We start from the raw sequence: 25,837 nt of genomic DNA, 5'->3' as shown, positions 1-25,837 counted from the left end.
GGATCCCATAATTTTCTAAAAAAAAGAATGGTCACATCCCTGACCAGCCCTGCTATAAGTCACTGGTGGGGAGGTATGTGGCTGTGACTTTTGTTAATAAAAGCAAATATCGAACTGTGATCAGTGTCAGTTCTCGAAGATACAGTTCACTGTAGTGCTCCACTTCAGAAAAGCCAGAACCAACCCTTCGACATTAGTACATTTTGTTATGTTTATCCTTTTTATTTTATGTAATTATTTATACTATATTGCTTTGTCCATTTTGTAACATCTTTGTATATTTTTGGAACCTCTGCCTTTTGAGTAAATATAAAAAATTGAATAGCTCCATTCCTCTTGTTCTATAACCCGCACACCTGAAGCAATACACTATTTGTGACAGGTGTCCAATCGGCCTGTCTAAGTCTACGTTCACATTAGCGTTCGGCGCCGCAGCGTCGGGCGCCGCAGCGTCACCGCATGCGTCATGCACCCCTATATTTAACATGGGGGCGCATGGACATGCATTGTGCTGCGTTGTGCGACGCATGCGTTTTTTTGGCCGCAAACGTTGGGCGCAGAGAACGCAGCAAGTTGCATTTTTTCTGCGTCCAACTTTCGGCGAAAAAGGACGCATGCGTCGCAAAACGCAGCGTTTTAGCGTTCGTTTTGTTGCGTTTTTGTTTGCGTTGTGCGTTGCGTCGCCGACGCAGCGGCGCACAACGCAAATGTGAACGTAGCCTTAACGATTGGTGGCAGCAGCTAGTTCCTTTTGTTATTGTTGAGTTTGGCAGTGCTCGTACCGAGGTATATATATCTATTCAATGTGTTGGAATCGGAGGTGTATAAACTACGGTATATGCCCACTGTGAGTTCCCCAATAATTGGCCAAGTAATGAAGACAGAGCTGCTTCATCCATCACTTGTCAGTCAATTGCCTAATTGTTAAGATGATTGGCTGTGATCCTTGACAAATTGGTGGCAAAAAGTGGCATCTTCGTGATCTCTCGGCTGTTATCCCTGAAAGCTACACAACCCCTTTAAGATAAAATGTTATGGGTCTTCAAACAGCATAAATATGGCACAAATCAAGTGCCTTAATTATTGTTTCTTTAAAAAGATTGGAGTGTAAAATGCTTAGAATGGTTTAAAAAAGTAAGAGAAGCAATACTCACCTCATCAATCCCCTGCTGAACAACCACACTGATGGGTTAATACTTGGTACTAGGGTTCACTGTTGTTACAAAATGGTGCATGGAATATCTGCACAATGATAATAATGCATCACAGTGTACTCTTTGAAAAAAGTAATTTTATACACTGAATTCCCTGAAATTAATAATCCTATACATTGTGCCACCTGGAAAAAATAACATTGTGAATGCCCGACACTCGGCAATCTGGCATATGTTAGAATTACCAAATGGGCAGTCCAGCCTAGACTGCAGCGCTAGTCCACACATTCTGTCTCTTTGGCTTCAGGTATGTTTGGCTATACTCTACAGATAACGAGTTGGTCCATTTTAGCCTGTGAGGCGATATTGAAGCTTGAGCCACACTGAGACTTTATGTAACACATAAACACATTGTTTTAAATCAGATTTTTGTGTTATATGTATTTTTACATTTTTTTTTACAATTTTCACACTGGCCACTGGCGATTTTTTAGACTGTAGCATCCTGTTTCAGGAAACAACACATGTAAATAGCCTCATTGAACAAACTCTGACCCTATTTTTTATATTTAAGCACCTAATGAGCGTGTGGGAGAGTTGGTCATCTATGACACCACCTATTGTGATTGGTTGGTCCTGTGTTATTAGCAGTGTATGGAGGTGTTATCTGTGAGTGTAATCCTGCCTCTGATGATAAGGAGTTTGCAGAAAACTCTTCCTGAAAGGACAGGAAGTATGAGTCTAAAAAATATCACAGTGGCAAGTGTGAAAATTGCAAGATTACTAGTTTTGTTTTTAATAATGGTTGTGACGCGACCAAAAACATAGCCCGAAATTTTGAATTAAAACGTGACAAAAAAACCTGATGTAAATAGGCTATTTGCTGATGGCATCTCCCTATTAATTATCATTGCTGTTAATGCTAAACTTTGTCAATTGACTCTAGTCACTATAATTCCTGGTGAATTTTGTGCTGTGCTGGTTCTTATAGGAAGTCCATCTGGGCAAGTTGAGCTTCTGCACAGTGATGGTTATGGGAATTGCTGTGCAGCGTAGAGTTAAATGGCTACACATGCTTTAGATTATGTGTATTCTTACAGTTCAGGTCCTGGCTGCCTTAGGCCATAATTGTGTTCCAAGATGGAATTCTGCAGCAGTAGTGTGATTCCAGAGACAAACTTGTATTTCAGTATGAAGGTTATCTAAGGATACGCTCACTTTTGTGTACTTGCTCACAGTTATAGTGTTGTCTTTAGAGGCTCTATTACTGGTGTGCCTAAATCACTGCTTTGTTAAGAATTGCATCACCATTCTCATTGGAATTCTCCTCTGGGCAAAGCTTTGCTGCATTATTTAAAGGGGACTTGTTACCATGAAAATTCAGTATAATCTGTGGGCATCATGTTATAGAGGAGGGAATACTGAGCAGATTAATGCATAGTTTTCTGAGAAAAGATTCTCAGAAAGTATAAACTGTGTTTTCTTCATGTTAAATTCTGGGATCTTTGGCGCCAGCTTGCTAGAGAAAAATGATTGCCTCCCCTCAAGATGGCGCCGGCGGTGCCTGTGCAGTAGCATCTACCACACCAGCGATAGCTGCTACTGTGCAGATGTGGCCACACCATTTTGAGACAGTTTTTTTTTTAAATTAATTTATTTATAGCATCAAATAAAATAATCACACATGCACATTTTACATTTGCCTGCCTGGTGAAAGTGTTTTTTTTTTCAATATATAGAATATTGATTATGTAAACTAGGGGCAGGTCAGTGAGGGATCAGTGTCCTGTCAGAAACCATACTGATGAATACCTAAGCAGAGCACCACATGAAGACCCCCACAGGCCGCCCCGGAGCACGAGCATATCATTAACTCAAAACTGAAAATAAACATTAAACAACAATCACAGGACGGATTTCATCACCCAGGTATCATTGTAATCAGTATAAGGCCACGTGCACACATTGAGTATTTGGTGAGTTTTTTACCTCAGTATTTGTAAGCCAAAACCAGGAGTATAAGGGCTCATACTTGTGAGAAACTCGGATGAGTCTTGCACGGCAATACCTGGCACTGCACCTGGCACACAGGAGCGGAGCGTGCGGCTGCATGTATTCCTATGCGGCCGCACGCTCCGATCTGAGTGCCGGCAGCAGCGCCGGGTATTAGCATGCGAGACTCATACGAGTTTCGCGCAAAGTGAGTATGAGCCCTAACAGTCAGAGGAAAAGTATAATAGAAACACGTCAACACTTCTGTATTTTTCACCCACTCTGGTTTTGGCTTACAAATACTGAGGCAAAAAACTCACCAAATGCTCAATGTGTGCATGTGGCCTTACAGCGCTGACCTGACACTGTCTGTAGGTTACTGACCACAATCCTGCTGACAGGTTCCCTTAATTGGTTGCTTATAGTATGAAGATTGTTCTCTATAAGTTCATACAAGAGAGCTATATCACGATGTAAACATGTACTGAATTAGAGACTATTTGACCATCTTACACTGTATATACTATATTCCTGCCCTGATACTGGGAATTATTTTCCCTTTCCCAGCAATGCTCTATAGAGACTCAGATAGAGGCTAGTATTATATAGTGTTGGAGCAGATGTGCTGCACCTAAATGGGGAGGTAAGGTATAGCATTGTGCATGGTTACCGTACTTTCATTAAGATAATAATTTATGCTGTCTCCTTAGTAGGATTCCCAGCTGGTTCTGAGTAATGTGACACCCCATAACTGCCAAAAGTATTGTACTTAATATCACCAGATATGCTAAACTGAATATTATATTTGCCAACTGTCCTAGAAAATCCAGCAGGCTCCCAGAAAAAGGAGAAACCTCCCGGACCATTTGGCAGATCTCTTGCGCCCCATAGAAGCCGCCCATTAAGCAGTGCTTCCTGAAGGTTTAGCTATTTAAGATGTTCACTTATTATATTCCACATCTCTATACAGACATCATTATCACTTTCCCAAGTGGTCACAATCTAGATTTGCTAGCAGATGTCTTCAGAGTGTGGGAGGAAACCAGAGTACCTGTTGCATGGGTTGTCTGGCAGCACTAATATGGCTACGACAGACAGGTTTGGCACAAGCCAATTAGTTTACCAGATAACAGGGATAATCCACTAATACATAATCCATTAATACACAGGTCTGGACTTTCACAGGGGCTCCTGGGTTGGGACCATGGAGTCAGCTGCTGGCTATGGTGCAGGCTGTCCGGTATGGTATGGTAGCAAGGTCAGAACAAGGAGGGCAGGCAAGGTACAAAATCAGAAGGCAAAAAGAATGGTCAGGAAACAGTCTTTTGTCATACAATAGGAATAGAACAATCATGTAGGAGCAGCTATTACAGAACTGAACTAGCGTAGAATTAACTGTATCCTACAGCTCTCGGCACTAGGCTGGGAGTATATGTAGGGTGTGCAGGTACGGACTGAGAGTGAAATTCATCCCTGGCATTTGAAATCACCCAGGCCCATGCTGTCCCTGTCCCCAAGCACCATTGGATATATTACTAATATTACCCTGGATGGAGGAAAGTAAGATTTACTACAAGACCAATATTTCTGATACCCATGGCCTGCTGAGGTAAGTGACAGAGTCACCGACTTTGTGCTCCGTCACAACTCTCAACAGTATGGGTATCTTGAGAACACCAATTCTGTTAATAACATAGCAGACAAGGCGGCCTATGACCAGACAGGCACTTCTGGCATTTGCCAGAATTGCCAGATGGCCAGTCCGCCCCAGAGGGTGTGGTACTGTCCAATTGGCCAAAACTGGGAGCTGATTACTTCAGGTGGACTATGCCGCTCAGAGCTCTAGTCCCAATGTCTCTTACATAGCTAATGCCACTAGAATGAATTAAGCGGCGCCTGGTGACAGAAGACAACGCAGAAGCAGGTCCTGTGGGAGATGGTTTTTGCTTTGATATTGAAACCTTTTAAGCTGTACTAATTGGTGACGTTTTACATCCAGAACTTTGCAGGTAGGAGATGTGACAGTACGCCGAGGAAATGCACAAACTCCTTACAGATGTCCTTGGTGAGATTCGTACCCAGGACCCCAGTGCTGCAAGGCTGCAGTGCTAACCACTGAGCCACCATGCTAATTTCATGTACATGGCACCAAAATGATGTTTCTTCATCATACTGAGCATCAATGTCCAAATGCATATTAAGGTTGTATTAAAGGGGAATGTAGAAGGGTTCTGCCTATAAAATGTATGTGCTGTGCTTCAGATTCCCTGTAGTAATCTAGTAATCCAGTTTTTGGATGGAGATTAGGTACCAATAAATCAAGTTGTATATAGCTATTTTGCTGAATCTTAAATAGGGAGGAAATGTTCAAAGATAATCTCAATAAACTGATATAAATAATACAATACTATATGTATAGAAAGACATTACCGCTCCATTTTAGGAGCAGGAGTATAAATAGACAAAACATCTCTCTTAGGCTAGGTTCACATTTGCGTAGGGCAGAGCTGCGGAGGGCTGCGTAGTTCCTCCATTAAGCCCCGACCACTGTCGCACCTCTTCCATTCAGCTCCACCTACGTCGGCATGCATCCTGCGTACTTATCTTTAACATTGGGTATGCAGGCCATGCGGATGTATGCGGATGCCCTCTGCATGCGTCGTTTTGACGCTGTGCTGAACTGCGTAGAACGCAACACGTTGCATTTTGTTGCGGTCGGCACAGCGTCAAAACGAGGCATGTGGAGGGCATCCGCATACATTCACATGGCCTGCGTACCCAATGTTAAAGATAGGTACGCAGGATGCATGCAGATGTAGGCGGAGCTGAATGGAAGAGGTGTGGCAGTGGGCGGGGCTTAACGGAGGAACTACGCAACCCTCCGCAGCTCCGCAAAATGTGAACCTAGCCTTATCAAACTGGAGCCTGGATCCATGTTGTATACAGTAGATCATGTTGTCCTGGTGAAATCTGTGCCTGATACTGCTTTCTTCTTTGTTCCTGTATAGATCTGGCATACCTCAGATAAATCATCCATTAAAAATAGTATCTTTAGGAAATTCTATTACATAGTTTAAAGAATTTAGAATCTGCACTATGCCACAATTTTCAGGGAATTTACTAGAATCTAAACCATACTTTGCCATTTTTTTTAAGAAACATATGGCTCTTAATCAATTTGGCACATCTCTTCTCGCACCAGAAAGTAAAATCTGTACAAGGTATAAGCAAATAAAGATTTGCAGTCAATTTAGGACAATTTCTTATTAAAATTCTCAACAATCTGTGGAACCTTGGGAGGCTTCTTCCCCTTTCATTAAGTTGCACACTTTCCTAATCACTTAAAGGGAACCTTTCAGCAGAATTTCACCTCCCAAGCTATTTATATGCATGTGTAGCTCATCCAAAGACATGTTCAGCAATACCTTTACATGGCCAATATGTTCTTTCACTAATGAGAAATCAACGTTTGATTGATATGTAAATGAGGCTGAAGGATTATGGTAGATCTGAAATCTCTGTCACTCCAGCTCTATTTCCCGAACAGCGCTGTCTCCTACATAGTGCTGTGTGGGGAATAGAGCTGGAGTGACAGAGGTTTCAGATGTAACATAGTCCCTCAGCCTCATTTGCATATTAATTCAAACGCTGATTTCTCATTAGCGAAGGAACGTACTGGCCATTACACTATTTCATATAGAGGTATCCATGCTGGCCTATAGATGAGATACGTCAGTGAAAGCCAGACTGTTGGCGGGACACACCATGAAATCTTTCCAGGGTATGCACTGACACTACGGTGTAAAAGCACCTGAAATTCACAAATTTTTTGCAAAATCACTTTCAAACACTTCTGATATTTCTGAATAATAGCAAAATGATGACTGTTTTTTCTTCTTTATAAATGTTATTGGAACTACGGTACTTGGAAAAGAAACTCTTTCTAAATCATAAGTGTTTCCTGTTGTCAAAGGGAATGCCAGAGAAAAATTCTTTGGACTGAACAGTATGAAGTTTTCCTTTTTTTCAAAGGCAATTTCTGAAAAATTGTGGTGCGAGAGATTGTCTTGGCGCTGCAATTGTAGAACATAGCTGTGACTGCTTTCCTGGGTCTTGCATGGTTGGCAGATGGTTAGGTTGCATGGCTCAACAGGCCATCTGCCAGAACAACAACATGACCTGTTGGAGACCCCAGTGGGCATTGTGGAATGTAAGGGACCAACAACAAGCAGCTTATAGAAGCAACCAGGAGTGAGCTGGAGGGGACCAGCCAATCCTATTAAACTCCAGAATGGACTTTTGGTAATATGCATAACTTGATTCTTCAATTCTAATCCATAAACATGTTTCTCATAAGGTACCCCCTTATATGCTGGACTCACTGCACTACAGTCTGCAAAGATTTTAAGCAATTACTAATGAAACCTTTGCAATAAAATGTGTGAAATCATGACAAAGGACTGGAAGAAGCTGCTATCTTGAGTCGCTGTGCACATTGTGGGCATTGTGGCCATATTTCTAACTGATAACTGAGCCATGACACTGCCATAGATCCAGTTTCCAATGGATCCAAGTAGACATTGACAAAGATTTCGTAGCCTTTAATGGAGCTCATTAGGTATGCAGTACCTTTAACGTCAAGAATATTTATGCAGGAAGAAAGCTTGACAAAACCTTAAAGGTTTAAAGGGATTTTCCAGAACTTATAATATTTTTGTCTATAGGGGTAAAAACTAACAAGCAGATACTGTAGTTGATGACTTCCTGCCTGTTCTGTCCGGGGAATGGCCACCTGACTCGGAACAGATAGGCCCCCTCACCTGATTTATTTCACCTCTCATTATCAGGGCAGCATTTTATTTTCTGGCCTGCGCTGTCATATTGATTAACAGCTGGCTCCCTGCAGTTAGTCGGCTGGGAGTGAGCTGTCAGTCAGCACGACATTGGCAGTGAAGCCCTGGCAGTGAAGCAGTGATGCCCATTCAACAGAGGAGATCAGAAGATAAGATGCTGCTTTGTCAATGTGACATCAACAAAAACAGGAATCTCCAACACTAGACTCTCTAGCAGAAGCGGTCCATGACAGAACAGGAAAATAGTTAGCAACTATCATATGCAAAAAAAATTAAAAGGGTTGTCCACTACTCTTCTTGATCAAAATGTTTGCCCCCCCAAAATAATAAAGCTTATAGTCACCTCCCGGACAAATCAAACAGGAAGAGGAAGCCAGGGCTGCAGCTGATCTCAGACTTCCTCTTCCTTCTCAATTCGACAAGGGCGGGGACAGTGACGCCAGCGCTGATTGGGCGCCAGCGTCATATGTCACAACGTGCACAGGAGCCCCGGGAGAGAATGTCAACACCGCGGGAACAGCACCAGCACGGGAGTACAAGCTTTATTATTTTATGGGGGCTAAGTCCAAGTAGTGGACAACTTCTTTAATGCTCGGATGACCCCTTTATACTCTCTTTATAATTCGCAGAATTATTCTACCCTAATCACAGGCAATAAGATTCCTCATTACAAAATGTCATTTTAGAAATGACATGGGGGTCTGATTCATTATTGCAATTGGGTCTTTTTTAGTCTTGTTCTTGGCATTTTTTGCCTGTTTTTCATTTGCGCCTAATTCTTCCGTTAATTTGCACCTCTTTTAAAGTCTATATTATATGTTCACCTTTTTTGTGCTTTCCATTGTGGGAGAAGTTTAGGGCTTCCAGATGTTTTCCGCTGATTCATCATTTGCAACTTTTTCAGTAGTTGTACCCTGGAATGGTTTTATGTATGCCTACAGTTTGGTGCAATTTTTGTGCAACTTTTTGCATTAAAAACTTGCATAAAAAGATTAAAGACAAAAATAAAGACCATTTTTGACTTAGCGCAAAATTCTTAAACTTTGTGAGTCATTTTACAGAATTTGGAGCAACAAATAGCACAAGACAAAAAAAGAAAAGTCACTTAAATAAAACCCTGCAAATTATGAATCAGGGCCATACTTTCAAAAAGAATCGGGTATCAGTAAAAATGTCTGCTGGGACACTTGTCTTTGTCTGTCTCTGCTTGATCAACGGGACTCTTCCTGTTTGGTATAAATCTGTTAGCGTGCCAGTCCTGTCATTATTTCATGCTACCTTGGCAAGATGAGTCCACGTTCAGGTTCCCTGCTAAAGAAAGATACAAATCGTGTCCTGTTAGTGATGTTTTTTATGACTCATTTCAGGAGTGCTTTTGTTCCAAATAGTATAAAACTTCTATGCATATTATTGGGCATAAACCATAGTAAACCATAGGAACATGTGACAATGTAAAGGCATTATGTTATATAATACTGTGAATGATTCATTTTTCATGTAATACCCATTATGTGCACCATACAATACTGTCCGGCTTATGTCTACTGCTCATTGTGCCATTCGTATAACTTACTTTTATGTTCCTACCATATAACATGTAGTGGAAACTTTATATCGTGTTAGGATAAAACTATGTAACAAAGATTAGACACATTGTACTGCATATATTTGTCTTAAAAGGAACCTGTCACTATTTTTTTCTGATTTCGCTACCTTTCAGCCACATCTGATGGCATTCTATAATGCTGTAGATATGACTCCAATTTGCCCTGCCCTTCGGGGCGCTATGGTCCGATGGGCGTCGCTGTTCTTCATCCGGTGCCTTCTCTCTTCTTGCGATGCCATCCTAATTCTCCGCCTCATGTGGGTGACGTGTCCTACGACATCCACACAGTGTTCACCTTTGCGTTCCTGCACAGGCGCACTTCTCCCTGTCCTGCCGAGGGCAGAGCAAAGTGCTGTTTTGAGCATGTGCAGGGAAAGTCCAAAGAGCGCCTGTGCATGCACATTACAGTACTTTGCTCTGCTCTCGGGAGCGCAGAAAGAAGTGTGTTTGTACATGATCACGAACTGGGATACTGTGTGGAAGAGAGGAGGTGCTGGATGGAAAACAATAATGCCCATTGAACTGGACCATTCCATGGGTCTTTTTGTTGCCTTGCTGGGCAAATTGCAGTCATATGTGCAGTACTATAGAATACTGTTACATGGGGCTGAAAGGTGGCGGCTCTAGGTTATATCGGAAAAACTGGTGACAGGTTCCCTTTAATTGGTAATGCTTTGTGGTGATTGACACTGATGTATTCATTTTATATTTGTGCATTATTTCAGAATTTCTAATTCTTAACCTTTTCTCCATTGCTAGTGAACTGTCTAGACAAGCATGTCCATCAGTGTCCGGAGAGAGTGGCATTGATCTGGGAAAGGGATGAGCCGGGGACGCATGTAAAGATCACATACAGGTAGGACACATACAGACTTTGTGTTCCATTTTTATTAAATATCCTTCATGTTTCTTCTCATGTTCTTCTCTTTTACCTAGAGCAGGGGTGGGGAATCTTTTTTTCTGCTAAGGGCCACTTGGATATTTATCCCATCCTTCGGGGGCCGTACAAACTCCGCCCAGAAAGTACACCCTGACTCTGGCACTGGTGTCAGGACGTAATCTTTCATTGCATGCCCTTCAATGTTCAGTAGTGAACACTGCGTGTGTGTGCTAATAGAGCAAGAAGAAATTAATGAGCTGGTGGCAATCAAAATACACCTCCCTGCCCAAGAATGCGCTCCCTAAGAATCTCCCCGGGGGGCATGATAAAAGGTCATCGAGGTCCGTAAATGGCCCTGGGGCCAGAAGTTCTGCACCCCTGACCTAGAGTAAGAATGATACAATTTGAGCTATGTATACAAAACCTGTGTATGTCTACATCCTAAATAATGATATTATCATTATACACGCGTCATATCATTAGTATTTCAATATACAATATACCCTACCTGTAGTGAAAGCTTCAAAGCTGTGCCAGTTAAAGGGGTTAAGTTTATTAGGAAAGGCCACAATCACCCTATGGGATCGCAGACTTGTGACTCCTCACAGCGGATTCTATGAGGATTCTCCAGTACTGGTGAACTGAGCAAGCGGTCATGTGACCGCAAGTATACGATATGCATACCCCCAGAAACACTCTGAGTCACTTGCCTCGAGCGAGGCCGCACTCACCCAGTTCTGGCCGGAAGTATACATATTGCATTCTTGCAGTTACATGTCTGCCCGGTCTCGCTGACGGCACAGTGTGCACGGTGCATGATGTGAAGATTAACAAGTCTGCAGTAACATAGAGTGACTGCAGACCTTCATGAAAAATCTAGACAATCACTTTAAGGGTTTCTTTTCTAGGACCTGTAGGGTTTATTATTATGTCAGAAGAACATCTGGTTTTTGGGTGGGCTATTTCAGCCTTGGTTATTGTCCAGTTTTGGTACACTGTTTCAGCTAATGTTCCTCACTTATATGACATATATTTGTCATAAGCCTTCATGATGGAAAATATCTGGTAAAATGTCCACAATTATATGGACCCGATCTTCAGTGCAGTAATCACAAATGAAGCCCATATATATATAGTTAATAAGATTAAGAGGGTGCTCACTGCTTAGAGAAGGTGCTCAGGAGAAAAATAATTCAATATAATTGAGTAAACTCCGGCACACTAAAGTACTGTAGAAGTTTATATTCTTTATTCCCCCCCAAAAAAAAAATCAAGATGGTGGGTCTCCACAAGATAAGTAATTGTAGATTCTTTACAGACATAAATCACTTTCTTTCAACGTTTCGGCTCACTAGCCTTTTTCAAGAAAAGTCTGTTTTTCTGTAACATATATAATTAAACAAACATGAGAATACAACGTAATAGAGAGGATACCATAAGTGATAATAGACCTCGAGTATGGTGTAATATGTCACCCTGGACCAACCATCAGTATAGATTGTAAAATAAACTAATGAACATGTAAATAAATACAAATATAGATCAATATACTAAAGTAAAGCAACTGATAATTTGGTGGAACCTAGCATCCAATTCATGAGATACCAGAAGCAAAAAAATGGAGATGAGAAACGGCAACGTGAATGAGCACTAATACAATATCTATATAATATGACATGGAAACTAATATTTTAGAACTCAAGCACAACAACACAATGTCTAGATATGTTTTCTGGATATATTATATACTGTCTGGAAATAGTTGTTACATATAAATGTCAGTGTAAGCATATAGATATTAACCTCGAAGTATGATGCTATGTGGGACTATCTATTGCTTCAATATGCGCTACAGAGGGTAAGTTAAAAAGATTTATACTTTACTTGTATCAGAAATAAGCAGGAGATATGGACCCCACGGGAATAAGAATTTGACATTAGAATAAAGTGAAAGTAAAAGTAAAATAAGCTCCGCACCAAACAAGAAAAGATGGCGCCTGCTAGATTACCTGTGTATATTATCAATAGTGAATGCCGCACAGGTGTCAGCTGGTAGAGCTCCAGAAAGTGGCCTGTGGATGCGGGCAATGATGCGAGTGAAATGTGAAGCGTGGTGCCGGCTTTTAATATGCTTCCGGTTCTCATGCCCACGTAAGTATATCCGGGTAAGGGTTGAGGGAAACACAATGAAGTGCGCATGCGTACTCCGGAGGGAGACGGAAAATGCCAACAATAGCCGATGTATGTAGAAAATAGGTGCGCATGCGTGATCCATACAAGTCAATACGGAAACTGCCGACAAATGCCGATATGTAAGGAGAATAGGAGCGCATGCGTAGTCCGTTTGTACCGTAGATTCTATCTGGAAACTCCACCTATGTGCTGCTAAAAGAAAAAAGAGAGAGTAATGTGAAGGAAAGTTTTATGACTAATTAATAAACGTCCTAAAATGCTTATAAATTAATATATAACCTCCCAGGGAAGTATTTAAACTCCCTTGCTCTGAGCTGTTGTGTGTTTTTAAGGTGATGATTATTAAAGATAAGTAAATAGCAGAGCAGATCATCCGGGATAGAAGATCCGGTATAAGCAAAACCCAATTTAGTAAGCACAATACATGGGTATATATAAAAAGGAGGACATAAATAATAATCATTGAGCTGATAATACATGAATTATAATGAAAATAACTAAGACTAGATGAAGCCCATGGAGAGGGTCAGGGAAAGCAGTCCAAATTTTTCATTATATTTAGAATATTAAGTCAAAAATTATTCTTAACAGAAATTTAAAGATAATCAATTAGATCACTAGGAAATTTTAGTAAGAAATTTCATATTCTCTATTAAGACCTAATGGAGAAAGAGTCTGAAGCCTGTGGATCCAGTAAGACTCACGTTCCTTTAATTTTTTGACCATATTGCCTCCCCTTCTAGACATAAGAACATGATCTATAATCTGATATTTCAGTTGAGCAATACTATGGCTACATTGCTGGAAATGTGCCGGGATTGGAAGAAGTGTCCTACCACATCTGATGGTGGACTTGTGCTGGGATATGCGGTCTCGGATATGTTGGGTAGTCTCACCCACATAACCGGGACTGCATGGACACTTTATAAGATAGATGACAAAAGATGAATCACATGTGAAATATCCCTTTATAAAAACCTCCGTCCGGAGCGGGGAGGTGTAAAGGAATCCCCTTTGAGATATTCGAACATTGAAGGCAGTTTAAGCAGGGAAACGTCCCATTGCGGGGTACAGAAAAAACTCTTTGTGTAGGTCCTCTGCTCGTGGGGCCTACGTCAGCCCTGACCAAATGATTCTTAATATTTTGACATCTCTTATTACAAACGATGGGTTTAGAATTAAACTCCTTAACATGAGGGTATGCATTTTTAAGGATATCCCAATGTTTAAGAACACATTGATTAACAAGATAGTTGAAAGGATGAAACGTATTAACAAAGGCCAATGTAGGTACTTTTTCACCCCTAGTTGACGCACAGGTTTTACTGTTTCTTTCCATTAAAATATGATTGGGGTACCCCCATATATATAGGTTTGGTTTATGCATTGAGATCACATCGGAGATACATATTTTATGTAACAATGAAGGTGCTATGCCTTGGATTCATCTCTTCTATGTATGCTCAGACAGCATAGAAATGGAGCCGTCCATGGACATTTGTTCAGTTTGTTCCTTGTGCAGTGTGATTATACATAGTAAAATAATATAAAATACACTTTGCTATCAGCCATCACTTTCTTACTGGAGAAATTGTCTTCGGACTGAAACGACCAGCATGCCTGTTATCAATGGTGCGCAGAACTGTATTATTGTGTATTGAACAGACGCAGCACAGGGTGGAGGTTGTCACAGCATGAAGCCTGGTCAGCAAAGAGACAGAATGGAGTTAGTTAGTCCAGGGCAACCAGTAACCTTCAACATCTAATATACAGACCATGGGAAAGGTGGAGAACCTGCCATGTTCTACAACTTGTATTCAGTATTTTAAGGATATGTGCACACGTAGAATGGTCCTCTGTGGATTTTCCCGCAGCAGATTTGATAAATCCGCAGGGCAAAAACACTGCGTCTTTCCTGCGGATTTATAGCGGATTTACCTCGGTTTTTGTGCGGATTCCACTGCGGTTTTACACCTGCTGTTTTCTATTATGGAGCAGGTGTAAAACCGCTGCAGATTCCGCACAAATTATTGACATGCTGCGGAATGTAAACCGCTGCGTTTCTGCGCGTTTTTTTCCGCAGCATGGGCACAGCGTTTTGGGTTTCCCATAGGTTTACTCTGTACTGTAAACTCATGGGAAACTGCTGTGGACCCGCAGTAATTTCCGCAATGTGTGCACATAGCCTAAGTAGCCAAGAGCAACACCCTTTAATGTATGTGCACATGTTCAGTATTTGCATTACATTTTTTTTTGCTGCAAAAACCAGAGTTTGGGCAGGAAAAACACACGTTTTTGCATGCATTTTTCATGCATTTTTACATACTTTTTTTAACCATTCATTTGATTAGATGAAAATACGCAAAACCGCCGGAAGAATTGACATGCTGCAAAAAAAACACTTTGATTCAAATCTGCAAGTGTGTGCAAATTTCAGAAATCTCATTCACTTTGCTGAGAGGTACTGTAAAACATTGAATTTTTCCGCTGCAAAAATGCGCACACACAAAAAAAGACAAAAATGCAATGTGCGAACGCTTAGTGTCAGAGAGAGAAAACCCTTTCATTAATGGATCACTTTGACTGTCCATTTCTTGTTGTTTATTCGGAAGAACTTGCCTCACCCGTTGTCTACATAAAGCAACCACCATCATTTTCTTGGCATCTATTCATTTCCATGGTCTTTTTTATACAAGCTAATGATCGGGCTGGCGAAATGTTCCTAGGAACGATTTTCCTTATCATTAATCCATGCAAATATTTCTGCCGAGCAAAGGACTTACGAGAAAATGTTCCGTTGACTTTTGATTCCATGTTTTATGCAAAAATTAATATCATTGTATACAGATTATCTCCCATCTTTAGCAGGGACATGATGTCAACAATAATGAAGTTGTATGACAATGAATGATCACATTACAGAAGCGCTCATGAATTTTTGTATTAAATTTAAATTTGTGTATATGTACATGTAGTGTAGTGTTTGTGTGTTAATATACTCACTGCTACCATCTGTGGGATCTATGACATTCCACTCACCTTCTCAGTGACATCAGCGCTCTGCACACTCTGGGTCACACTGCACTCTGCGTGAGCGAGACGTGGCTTTTAGAATATAAGTCTAAGGAGCATCAGAACAAGGCGTCAGAACAACAAAAGAGACTTTTGGCTCACGCATACCCTATAGTATGAGATGAAGATTCTGAAGAGTGGTAATGTCACACAGAAGAGGAGGCCGGTGGTAGGTGAGTATATTAACACATACACCACATTACATGCACATGTTCACAGATTAATTAAAAAAGTCTTTGTGATAATGGTTCTCTAATAGTGATGAGCAAACATGCTTGGATAACGTCTTATCCGAGGAAGCTCGGGTGTTATCTGAGTATCTTGCAGTACTTTTATATAATGTTCGAGTCCCTGCTGCTGCATGATTTGCGGCTGTTAGTCTCAATACATGTGGGGATTCCCTAACAAACAGGCAATCCTTGCATGTGTTGAGACTGTCTAATAGCCGCAAATCATACAGCAACATAATATACAAGCACGCCCAAGATACTAGGATAAAACCCGGGCATGCTCGGATAAGACGCTATCCGAGCACGTTTCTTCATCACTACTCTTTAACCCCTTCCCGACATGTGACGGAATAGTACGTCACATGTCGGGACCCCCGCTTTGATGTGCGCTCCGGCGGTGAGCGCACATCAAAGTCGCGACATGTCAGCTGTTTTTTACAGCTGACATGTGCGCGCAATAGCGGCGGGTGAAATCGCGATCACCCGCCGCTATTAACTAGTTAAATGCCGCTGTCAAACGCAGACAGCGGCATTTAACTACCGCATCCGGCCGTGCGGCCGGATATGAGCGCATCGCCGACCCCTGTCACATGATCGGGGGTCGGCGATGCTCCTCCATTGTAACCATAGAGGTCCTTGAGACCTCTATGGTTACTGATTGCCGGTGGCTGTGAGCGCCCCCCTGTGGTCGGCGCTCACAGCACACCTGCATTTTAGCTACATAACAGCGATCTGATGATCGCTGTTATGTAGCAGAGCCGATCGGGCTGTGCCTGCTTCTAGCCTCCCATGGAGGCTATAGAAGCATGGCAAAAGTAAAAAAAAAAAGTTTTTAAAAATGTGAAAAAAATAAAAAAAACATAAAAGTTTAAATCACCCCCCTTTCGCCCCAATCAAAATAAATCAATAAAAAAAAAAAAAAAACCTACACATATTTGGTATCGCCGCGTTCAGAATCGCCCGATCTATCAAATAAAAAAAAGCATTAACCTGATCGCTAAATGGCGTAATGAGAAAAAAATTCGAAACGCCAGATTTACGTTTTTTTGGTCGCCACGACATTGCATTAAAATGCAATAACGGGCGATCAAAAGAACGTATCTACACCAAAATGCTATAATTAAAAACGCCAGCTCGGCACGCAAAAAATAAGCCCTCACCTGACCCCAGATCACGAAAAATGGAAACGCTACGAGTATCGGAAAATGGCGCAATTTTGTTTTGTTTTGTTTTTTGCAAAGTTTGGAATTTTTTTTCACCACTTAGGTGAAAAATAACCTAGTCATGTTAGGTGTCTATGAACTCGTAGTGACCTGGAGAATCATAATGGCAGGTCAGTTTTAGCATTTAGTGAACATAGCAAAATAGGCAAGCAAAAAACAAGTGTGGGATTGCACTTTTTTTGCAATTTCACTGCACTTGGAATTTTATTCCCGTTTTCTAGTACACGACATGCTAAAACCAATGATGTCGTTCAAAAGTACAACTCGTCCCGCAAAAAATAAGCCCTCACATGGCCAAATTGACGGAAAAATAAAAAAGTTATGGCTCTGGGAAGGAGGGGAACGAAAAACGAAAACGGAAAAACGGAAAAAGCTCCGGGGGTGAAGGGGTTAAGGAGATTTTCTGGACTAATTAATATTTTTTTGCTATAGGCCTAAGAACAAAGATGTATTTGGTTGTGAGCGGTCACGGACTGCTCCTGCCTGTGATTCTGCTTGATGTCTACAGAGGTATATTATACATTTAGTTACTTACCTAATGATTTTCATTACCACAGTTTGCTATACTCTAGGGCATTTTTAGGGATAAGCTTAATCTTACCCAAATATTAGCGATTAGAGACACTTGTGTTTAGGAACTGTGCACAGATTGGCAGAGATAAGACATATATCTGCCATTAACTTGGGCATTTCATTGGTAGTAATTTAGCTATTGATCACCTATATTTAGCCTCTGTTTAGAAATGTCATATGGAAGTTTAGTCCCTCTTTTTCTGGATTATGTACCCTTCTTGTAATATGTTATTTATATTTTACCTTGGTTAAATAAAAAAAAAATGATTTTATTTAAGTACCACTGTGGAGATCTTTTAATGTTTGGTCACCCTGGTAGTGAGATGTAAAGTTATGTCCTGGTCACAGTGTGTGGGAAAGTAACAACTGTTATTAGTAAGTAAGAAATCTTCGTCATTGAGCCAGGGCATGTTGTGCCACAACTTTCTGGGCATTATGCCTCCTTTTTATAAACCAGTTTGGCAACTACTAATTGTTAGAACTGTCAACGAATGAACAATGCTGTTAATGAAAGAGATTTCGTAGATAGTTGTGATTTTTATATATTACATTTTGTCATATTTATTCCTTTATTATATCTTTAGAAACAGTATTTAAACTCTTATGATTCTGCATGCTTTTCATTGGAATTCTTCTTGCCAACGTTGTATAATTCTTGCATAGTGGAATCATTTATGGCTAATTTATACATTTGAACTTGCTAAGGCAATTCAGACATTATCTATCTGATCTGTTGCCTAAAGCTACATTTATTTACTTTTTTATATATATAGTACATAAGCATACAGCCAGTGTATATGTTTTAGGCAGGTGTTAAAGAAATGCTACTCAGTCAAAATGCTTTTCAAAATAGAAGTATTAATAGTTTATTTTTATCAATTAATAAAATGTAAAGTGAAGGAACAAAAGAGAAATCTAAATCAAATCAATATTGGTGTGGCCACACTTTGCCTTCAAAGCATCATCAAAGCATCAATTTTTCTAGGTACACTTAGGCCATGTGCACACGTTCAGTATTTTTCTGCGTTTTTTCGCTATAAAAACGTGATAAAAACGCGAAAAAAAGCTAACATATGCCTCCCATTATTTTCAGTGTATTCCGCATTTTTTGTGCAAATGTAGCCTTTTTTTCCGTGAAAAAGTCGCATCGCGGAAAAAAAAGCAACATGTTCATTAAAATGCGGAATTGCAGGGGATTCCGCACACCTAGGAATGCATTGATCTGCTTTTTTCCCGCACGGGGCTATGCCCACCATGTGGGAAGTAAGCAGATTATGTGCGGTTGGTACCCAGGGTGGAGGAGAGGAGACTCTCCTCCACGGATTGGGCACCATATAATTGGTCAAAAAAGAAGAATTAAAATAAAAAATAGTCATATACTCACCTTCGATGTCTTCCCGCCTCTCAGCTGCATGCTGCCGCTTCGGTTTCTATAGCTGGTGTGCGGTGAAGGACCTGCGATGACGTCACGGTCTTGTGATTGGTCGAGACCGGTCATGTGACCGCTCACGTGACCGCGACGTCATGGAAGGTCCTGAACCACACCGGCATTTATAGGAACGGACGCCTGCAGGTGAGTATAACCATTTTTTTTATTTTTTTTATTATTTTTAAACATTCTATCTTTTACTATAGATGCTGCATAGGCTGCATCTATAGTAAAAAGATGGTCACACTTGTCAAACGCTATGTTTGACAAGTGTGACCAACCTGTCAGTCAGTTTTCCAAGCGATGCTACAGATCGCTTGGAAAACTTTAGCATTCTGCAGGCTAATTACGCTTGCAAAATGCTAAAAATACGCGAAAAAAACGGAAAGAAAACGCAAAAAAAAAAATGTGGATTTCTTGCAGAAAATTTCCGGTTTTCTTCAGGAAATTTCTGCAAGAAATCCGGACGTGTGCACATACCCTTACAGACAGTTATTGAAGGAACTCAGCAATGAGGTTGTTCCAAACAACTTAAAGAACTAGCCACTGATCCTCTGTGGATTTAGGTTTGCACAACTCCTTTTGTCTCTTCATGTAATTCCAGACAGATTTGATGATGTTGAGATCAGGGCTCTGTGGGGGCTGTATCATCACTTCCAGATCTCCTTGTTCTTCCTTACACTGAAGCTATTTCATAATGACACTGGCTGTATGTTTGGTGTTACAACCTTCTGTTACAACTAAATATTTCACATTTTAACGCTTTAGTCCAGAGCCAGTTTTCTGCAATCCAGTTCCTATAGTTTTTTTTGCATATTAGAGTTGCATGCCCTTGTTTCCTTGTCGAATGTATGGCTTTTTGACCATATTTCTTCCGTGAACACCATTTCTAGTCCGACTTCTCCGAAAAGTAGAAATATTATCACCAGAACAGAAATTGTATCAGAATATAACCATATAACAGGACTCTGTGCCTGTATACAGGGACCTCATGAATCACTGAATAAGGACACTCCAAAACTGGTTTAGAAACTGAAGAAAAGGAGTAGATCTATATATAATCGTCTAAGGGGCACTTCCATCTGTATGTCTGTCTGTCTGTCACGGAAATCCCAAGTTGCTGATTGGTCGCGGCTGCAGTCCGTTAAACCGACACTGCGGCCGTTTTAGCAGTCCGTTAAACTGCTTTACACCATGGCATTATGCGGTGTAATGCAGTCTGTTAACGCTGCTATTAACACTGTGTGACAAACTTTTTACTATTGATGCTGCCTATGCAGCATCAATAGTAAAAAGATATAATGTTAAAAATAATTAAAAAAAAAAATGGTGCTATTCTCACCTTCCACCGATGCGCGCGAGCGGCGAGGCTGCCGCCAGCTTCCATTCCCAGAGATGCATTGCGAAATTACCCAGATGACTTAGCGGTCTCGCGAGACCGCTAAGTCATTTGGGTAATTTCGCAATGCATCACTGGGAACGGAAGCTGGCGGCAGCCTCGCACGTATCGGGACAACTTTGGTGGACGTCGGAGGGTGAGTATATAACTATTTTTTATTTTAATTCTTTTTTTTAACATATGGTGCCCACACTGCTGTATACTGCGTGACTGATATATACTACGTGGGCAGTGTTATATACTGCATGGGCTGTGTTATTTACTACTGTGTGGGCTGTGTTATATACTACGTGGTGGCTATATTCTACGTGGCTGCTTGTTGTGATTCGGTTCGTGGGCTCCCCCGGTGGTCTCTTGTGGTACTGGTGTCCTGCAAGCTTTGCCTTCTCAATTCACCTGTTCCTATCAGGATGTGGGAGTATCCTATTTAACCTTGCTCCTCAGTCATTCTAATGCTGGCCATCAATGTATCCAGAGTGATTCTGTTGCATGTTCCTGCTCCCAGTTTTCTGCTCAGCTAAGTTGGACACTTTAGTCCTTAAGTCTATTTTTGTATGTTTTGTCCAGTTTGCACTTATGTGAATCTCTGCAGCTGGAAGCTCTTGTTGGGCTGAAATTACCACTCCAGTGGCATGAGTTGTCACATGAGTTAAGGTAATTTCAGGATGGTGTTTTGAAGGGTTTTGCAGCTGACCGCGAAGTCCTCTGTTGTATCTTTCTGCTATTTAGTTAGCGGGCCTCTCTGTGCTAAATCTGCTTTCATACTACGTGTGTCTTTTCATCTGCTCTCACCGTTATTATATGTGGGGGGCTGCTATCTCCTGTGGGGACATTCTCTGGAGGCAAGCCAGGACTGTGTTTTCTTCTACCAGGGGTAGTTAGTTCTCCGGCTGGCGCGCGGCATCTAGAGACAACGTAGGAATGCCACCTGGCTACTTCTAGTGTGGTGTGTAGGTTTAGCATCGCGGTCAGCTCTAGTTTCCATCACCCGAGAGCTTGTCCGTTTATTCTATGCTTCTGATGTTTCCTTGCCATTGGAAACCATAACAGTATGGCCAGCCCAAATGTTTAATCTATAGGCTGAAGCAGGAGAGAAAAGGAACTGTGTGAAACTTTTTTTTTTTTTTTTCCTTCCTCTGAAGTTGCACTCCAGCTCTAATTGCAGTCTCCTGTTTTCCTCTCCTCTTAACCCCTGAATGGCTCAGACTTTATCTGTTGAAATATGGATCCCCAGAGTCTGGCTACCAATTTGAATAATCTTGCCTCTAAAGTTCAGAATATACAAGATTTTTTGTTACATGCTCCTCGGTCTGAACCTAAAATTCCTATACCGGAGTTTTTTTCTGGAGATCGATCTTGTTTTCTAAATTTTAAATACAATTGTAAATTGTTTCTTTCGCTGAGATCTCATTCTGCTGGAGATCCTGCCCAGCAAGTAAAAATTGTTATTTCTTTACTGCGGGGTGACCCCCAAAATTGGGCATTTTCATTGGCACCAGGGGATCCTGCGTTGCTCAATGTGGATGCGTTTTTTCTGGCTTTGGGGTTGCTTTATGAGGAACCAAATTTGGAGATTCAGGCTGAGAAAGCCCTAATAGCCCTCTCTCAGGGGCAAGATGAAGCCGAAATATATTGCCAAAAATTTCGAAAATGGTCTGTGCTTACTCAGTGGAATGAGTGCGCTCTGGCGGCAATTTTCAGAGAAGGTCTCTCTGATGCTGTAAAAGACGTCATGGTGGGGTTTCCTGCGCCTACTGGTCTGAATGAGTCCATGACAATGGCAATTCAGATTGATCGGCGTTTACGGGAACGCAAACCTGTGCACCAGTTGGCGGTGTCTTCTGAAGAGGCACCACAGAGTATGCAATGTGATAGCTTTCTGTCCAGAAGCGAACGACAGATTTATAGGCGCAAAAATCATTTGTGCTTCTATTGTGGAAATTCTACTCATGTTATATCAGCATGCTCTAAACGAACAAAGAAAGTTGATAAATCCTCTGCTATTGGCACTTTGCAGTCCAAGTTTATTTTGTCTGTAACTCTAATTTGTTCGTTATCTTCTATTGTTGCGGATGCGTATGTGGATTCTGGCGCCGCTTTGAGTCTTATGGATTGGTCCTTTGCCAGGCGCTGTGGGTTTGATCTAGAGCCTCTGGAAGTTCCTATACCTTTAAAGGGTATTGATTCTACACCATTGGCTAGTAATAAACCACAATACTGGACACAAGTGACTATGCGTATGACTCCAGACCATCAAGAGGTGATTCGCTTCCTTGTACTGTATAATCTACATGATGTGTTGGTGCTGGGATTGCCATGGTTGCAAACTCATAACCCAGTCCTTGACTGGAAAACAATGTCTGTACTAAGCTGGGGATGTCAGGGAAATCATGGGGACACATCTTTGGTCTCCATTGCTTCATCTATTCCCTCTGAAATTCCTGAGTTTTTGTCTGATTATCGTGAGGTTTTTGAGGAATCTACTCTTAATTCTCTTCCTCCTCACAGAGATTGCGATTGCGCCATAGATTTGATCCCTGGCAGTAAATTTCCTAAGGGTCGTCTATTCAATCTGTCTGTACCTGAACATGCTGCCATGCGAGAGTATATTAGGGAGTCCTTGGAAAAGGGACATATTCGTCCTTCTTCGTCTCCTCTTGGAGCGGGGTTCTTTTTCGTAGCTAAAAGCGATGGTTCTTTGAGACCTTGTATTGATTATAGACTCTTGAATAAGATCACAGTCAAGTATCAGTATCCTTTGCCATTGCTGACAGATTTATTTGCTCGCATTGAGGGGGCAAAGTGGTTCTCTAAGATTGATCTTCGCGGTGCGTATAATTTGGTGCGAATTAAGCAGGGGGATGAGTGGAAAACCGCATTTAATACGCCCGAGGGCCATTTTGAGTATTTGGTGATGCCTTTTGGTCTGTCAAATACCCCTTCGGTCTTTCAGTCTTTTATGCACAATATTTTCCGTGAATATCTGGATAAATTTATGATTGTGTATTTGGACGATATCTTGATTTTTTCGGATGACTGGGAATCTCATGTTCAACAAGTTAGGAGGGTTTTTCAGGTTTTGCGGACCAATTCTCTGTTTGTTAAAGGTTCAAAGTGTGTTTTTGGGGTTCAGAAGATTTCATTTTTGGGGTACATTTTTTCCCCCTCTTCTATTGAGATGGATCCTGTGAAGGTTCGGGCTATTTGTGACTGGACGCAACCGACTTCTCTTAAGGGCCTTCAGAAATTTTTGGGCTTTGCTAACTTTTATCGTCAATTCATAACTGGTTTTTCTAGCGTTGTCAGGCCTTTGACTGATTTGACTAAAAAGGGTGCTGATGTTGCAGATTGGTCTCCTGCTGCTGTGGAGGCCTTTCGGGAGCTTAAGCGCCGTTTTTCTTCTGCTCCGGTGTTGTGCCAGCCTGATGTTTCTCTTCCTTTTCAGGTGGAAGTTGATGCTTCCGAGATCGGAGCGGGGGCGGTTTTGTCGCAGAAAAGTTCAGATTGTTCAGTGATGAGACCTTGTGCGTTCTTTTCTCGAAAATTTTCGCCCGCCGAGCGAAATTATGACGTCGGTAATCGGGAGCTTTTGGCGATGAAGTGGGCATTCGAGGAGTGGCGTCATTGGCTTGAGGGTGCTAAACATCAGGTGGTGGTCTTGACTGATCACAAAAATTTGATTTATCTTGAGTCGGCCAGACGTCTGAATCCTAGACAGGCGCGCTGGTCGTTGTTTTTCTCCCGGTTTAATTTTGTGGTTTCGTATCTGCCAGGTACTAAGAATGTGAAGGCGGATGCCCTTTCTAGGAGTTTTGAACCTGATTCCCCTGGTGATTCTAAACCTACGGGTATACTTAAGGATGGGATGATATTGTCTGCTGTCTTCCCAGACCTGCGACGTGCTTTACAAGAGTTTCAGGCGGATCGGCCTGATCGTTGTCCGCCTGGTAGATTGTTTGTGCCGGATGAGTGGACCAATAGAGTCATCTCGGAGGTTCATTCTTCTGCGTTGGCAGGTCATCCGGGAATTTTTGGTACCAGAGATTTGGTGGCTAGGTCCTTCTGGTGGCCTTCCCTGTCTCGGGACGTGCGTACTTTTGTGCAGTCTTGCGATGTTTGTGCTCGGGCCAAGCCTTGTTGCTCTCGGGCTAGTGGGTTGTTGTTGCCCTTGCCTGTTCCTAAGAGGCCTTGGACACACATCTCTATGGATTTTATTTCTGATCTCCCTGTTTCTCAGAAGATGTCCGTCATTTGGGTGGTGTGTGACCGCTTTTCTAAGATGGTTCATTTGGTGCCCTTGCCCAAGCTGCCTTCCTCATCTGAGTTGGTGCCCCTGTTTTTTCAGAATGTGGTTCGGCTGCATGGTATTCCGGAGAATATCGTTTCCGACAGGGGATCCCAGTTTGTGTCCAGATTTTGGCGGGCGTTTTGTGCCAGGATGGGCATTGATTTGTCTTTTTCGTCTGCATTTCATCCCCAGACAAATGGCCAGACGGAACGTACTAATCAGACCTTGGAGACTTATTTGAGGTGTTTCGTGTCTGCTGATCAGGATGACTGGGTCTCCTTTTTGCCGTTGGCTGAGTTTGCCCTTAATAATCGGGCCAGTTCTGCCACTTTGGTCTCCCCTTTCTTTTGCAATTCAGGGTTCCATCCTCGTTTTTCATCTGGTCAGGTGGAGTCTTCGGATTGTCCTGGAGTGGATACCATGGTGGATAGGTTGCATCGTATTTGGGGGCAGGTGGTGGACAATTTGGAGTTGTCCCAGGAGAAGACTCAACGTTTTGCTAATCGCCATCGTCGTGTTGGTCCTCGTCTTCGTGTTGGGGACTTGGTGTGGTTGTCCTCCCGTTTTGTCCCTATGAGGGTCTCTTCTCCTAAGTTTAAGCCTCGGTTCATCGGTCCTTATAAGATTTTGGAAATTCTTAACCCTGTGTCTTTTCGTTTGGACCTCCCAGCATCCTTTGCTATCCATAATGTCTTCCATCGGTCATTATTGCGGAGGTATGAGGTACCACTTGTGCCTTCTGTTGAGCCTCCTGCTCCTGTGCTGGTTGGGGGTGAATTGGAGTACGTGGTGGAGAAAATCTTGGACTCCCGTGTTTCCAGACGGAGACTTCAGTATCTGGTGAAGTGGAAGGGCTATGGTCAAGAGGATAATTCTTGGGTTACAGCTTCTGATGTTCATGCTTCTGATTTGGTCCGTGCCTTTCATAGGGCTCATCCAGATCGC

At 41.9% G+C, this 25,837-nt stretch overlaps 1 protein-coding gene across 1 annotated transcript in view; it reads left to right on the top strand.

Annotated features, from left to right (window-relative positions):
- ACSS1 (acyl-CoA synthetase short chain family member 1) overlaps window positions 1-25,837 on the top strand; it is a 131,731-nt gene that overhangs the window by 4,270 nt on the left and 101,624 nt on the right. The window contains exon 2 of the mRNA XM_077282848.1: window positions 10,365-10,461. Coding sequence (XP_077138963.1) covers window positions 10,365-10,461 — 97 coding nt within the window. The remainder of the gene's footprint in view (window positions 1-10,364; window positions 10,462-25,837) is intronic.

Source organism: Ranitomeya variabilis, chromosome 2 (assembly GCF_051348905.1).
Source record: "Ranitomeya variabilis isolate aRanVar5 chromosome 2, aRanVar5.hap1, whole genome shotgun sequence".
Lineage (NCBI taxonomy): Eukaryota > Metazoa > Chordata > Amphibia > Anura > Dendrobatidae > Ranitomeya > Ranitomeya variabilis.
This window is presented reverse-complemented; position numbering and strand designations above follow the sequence as displayed.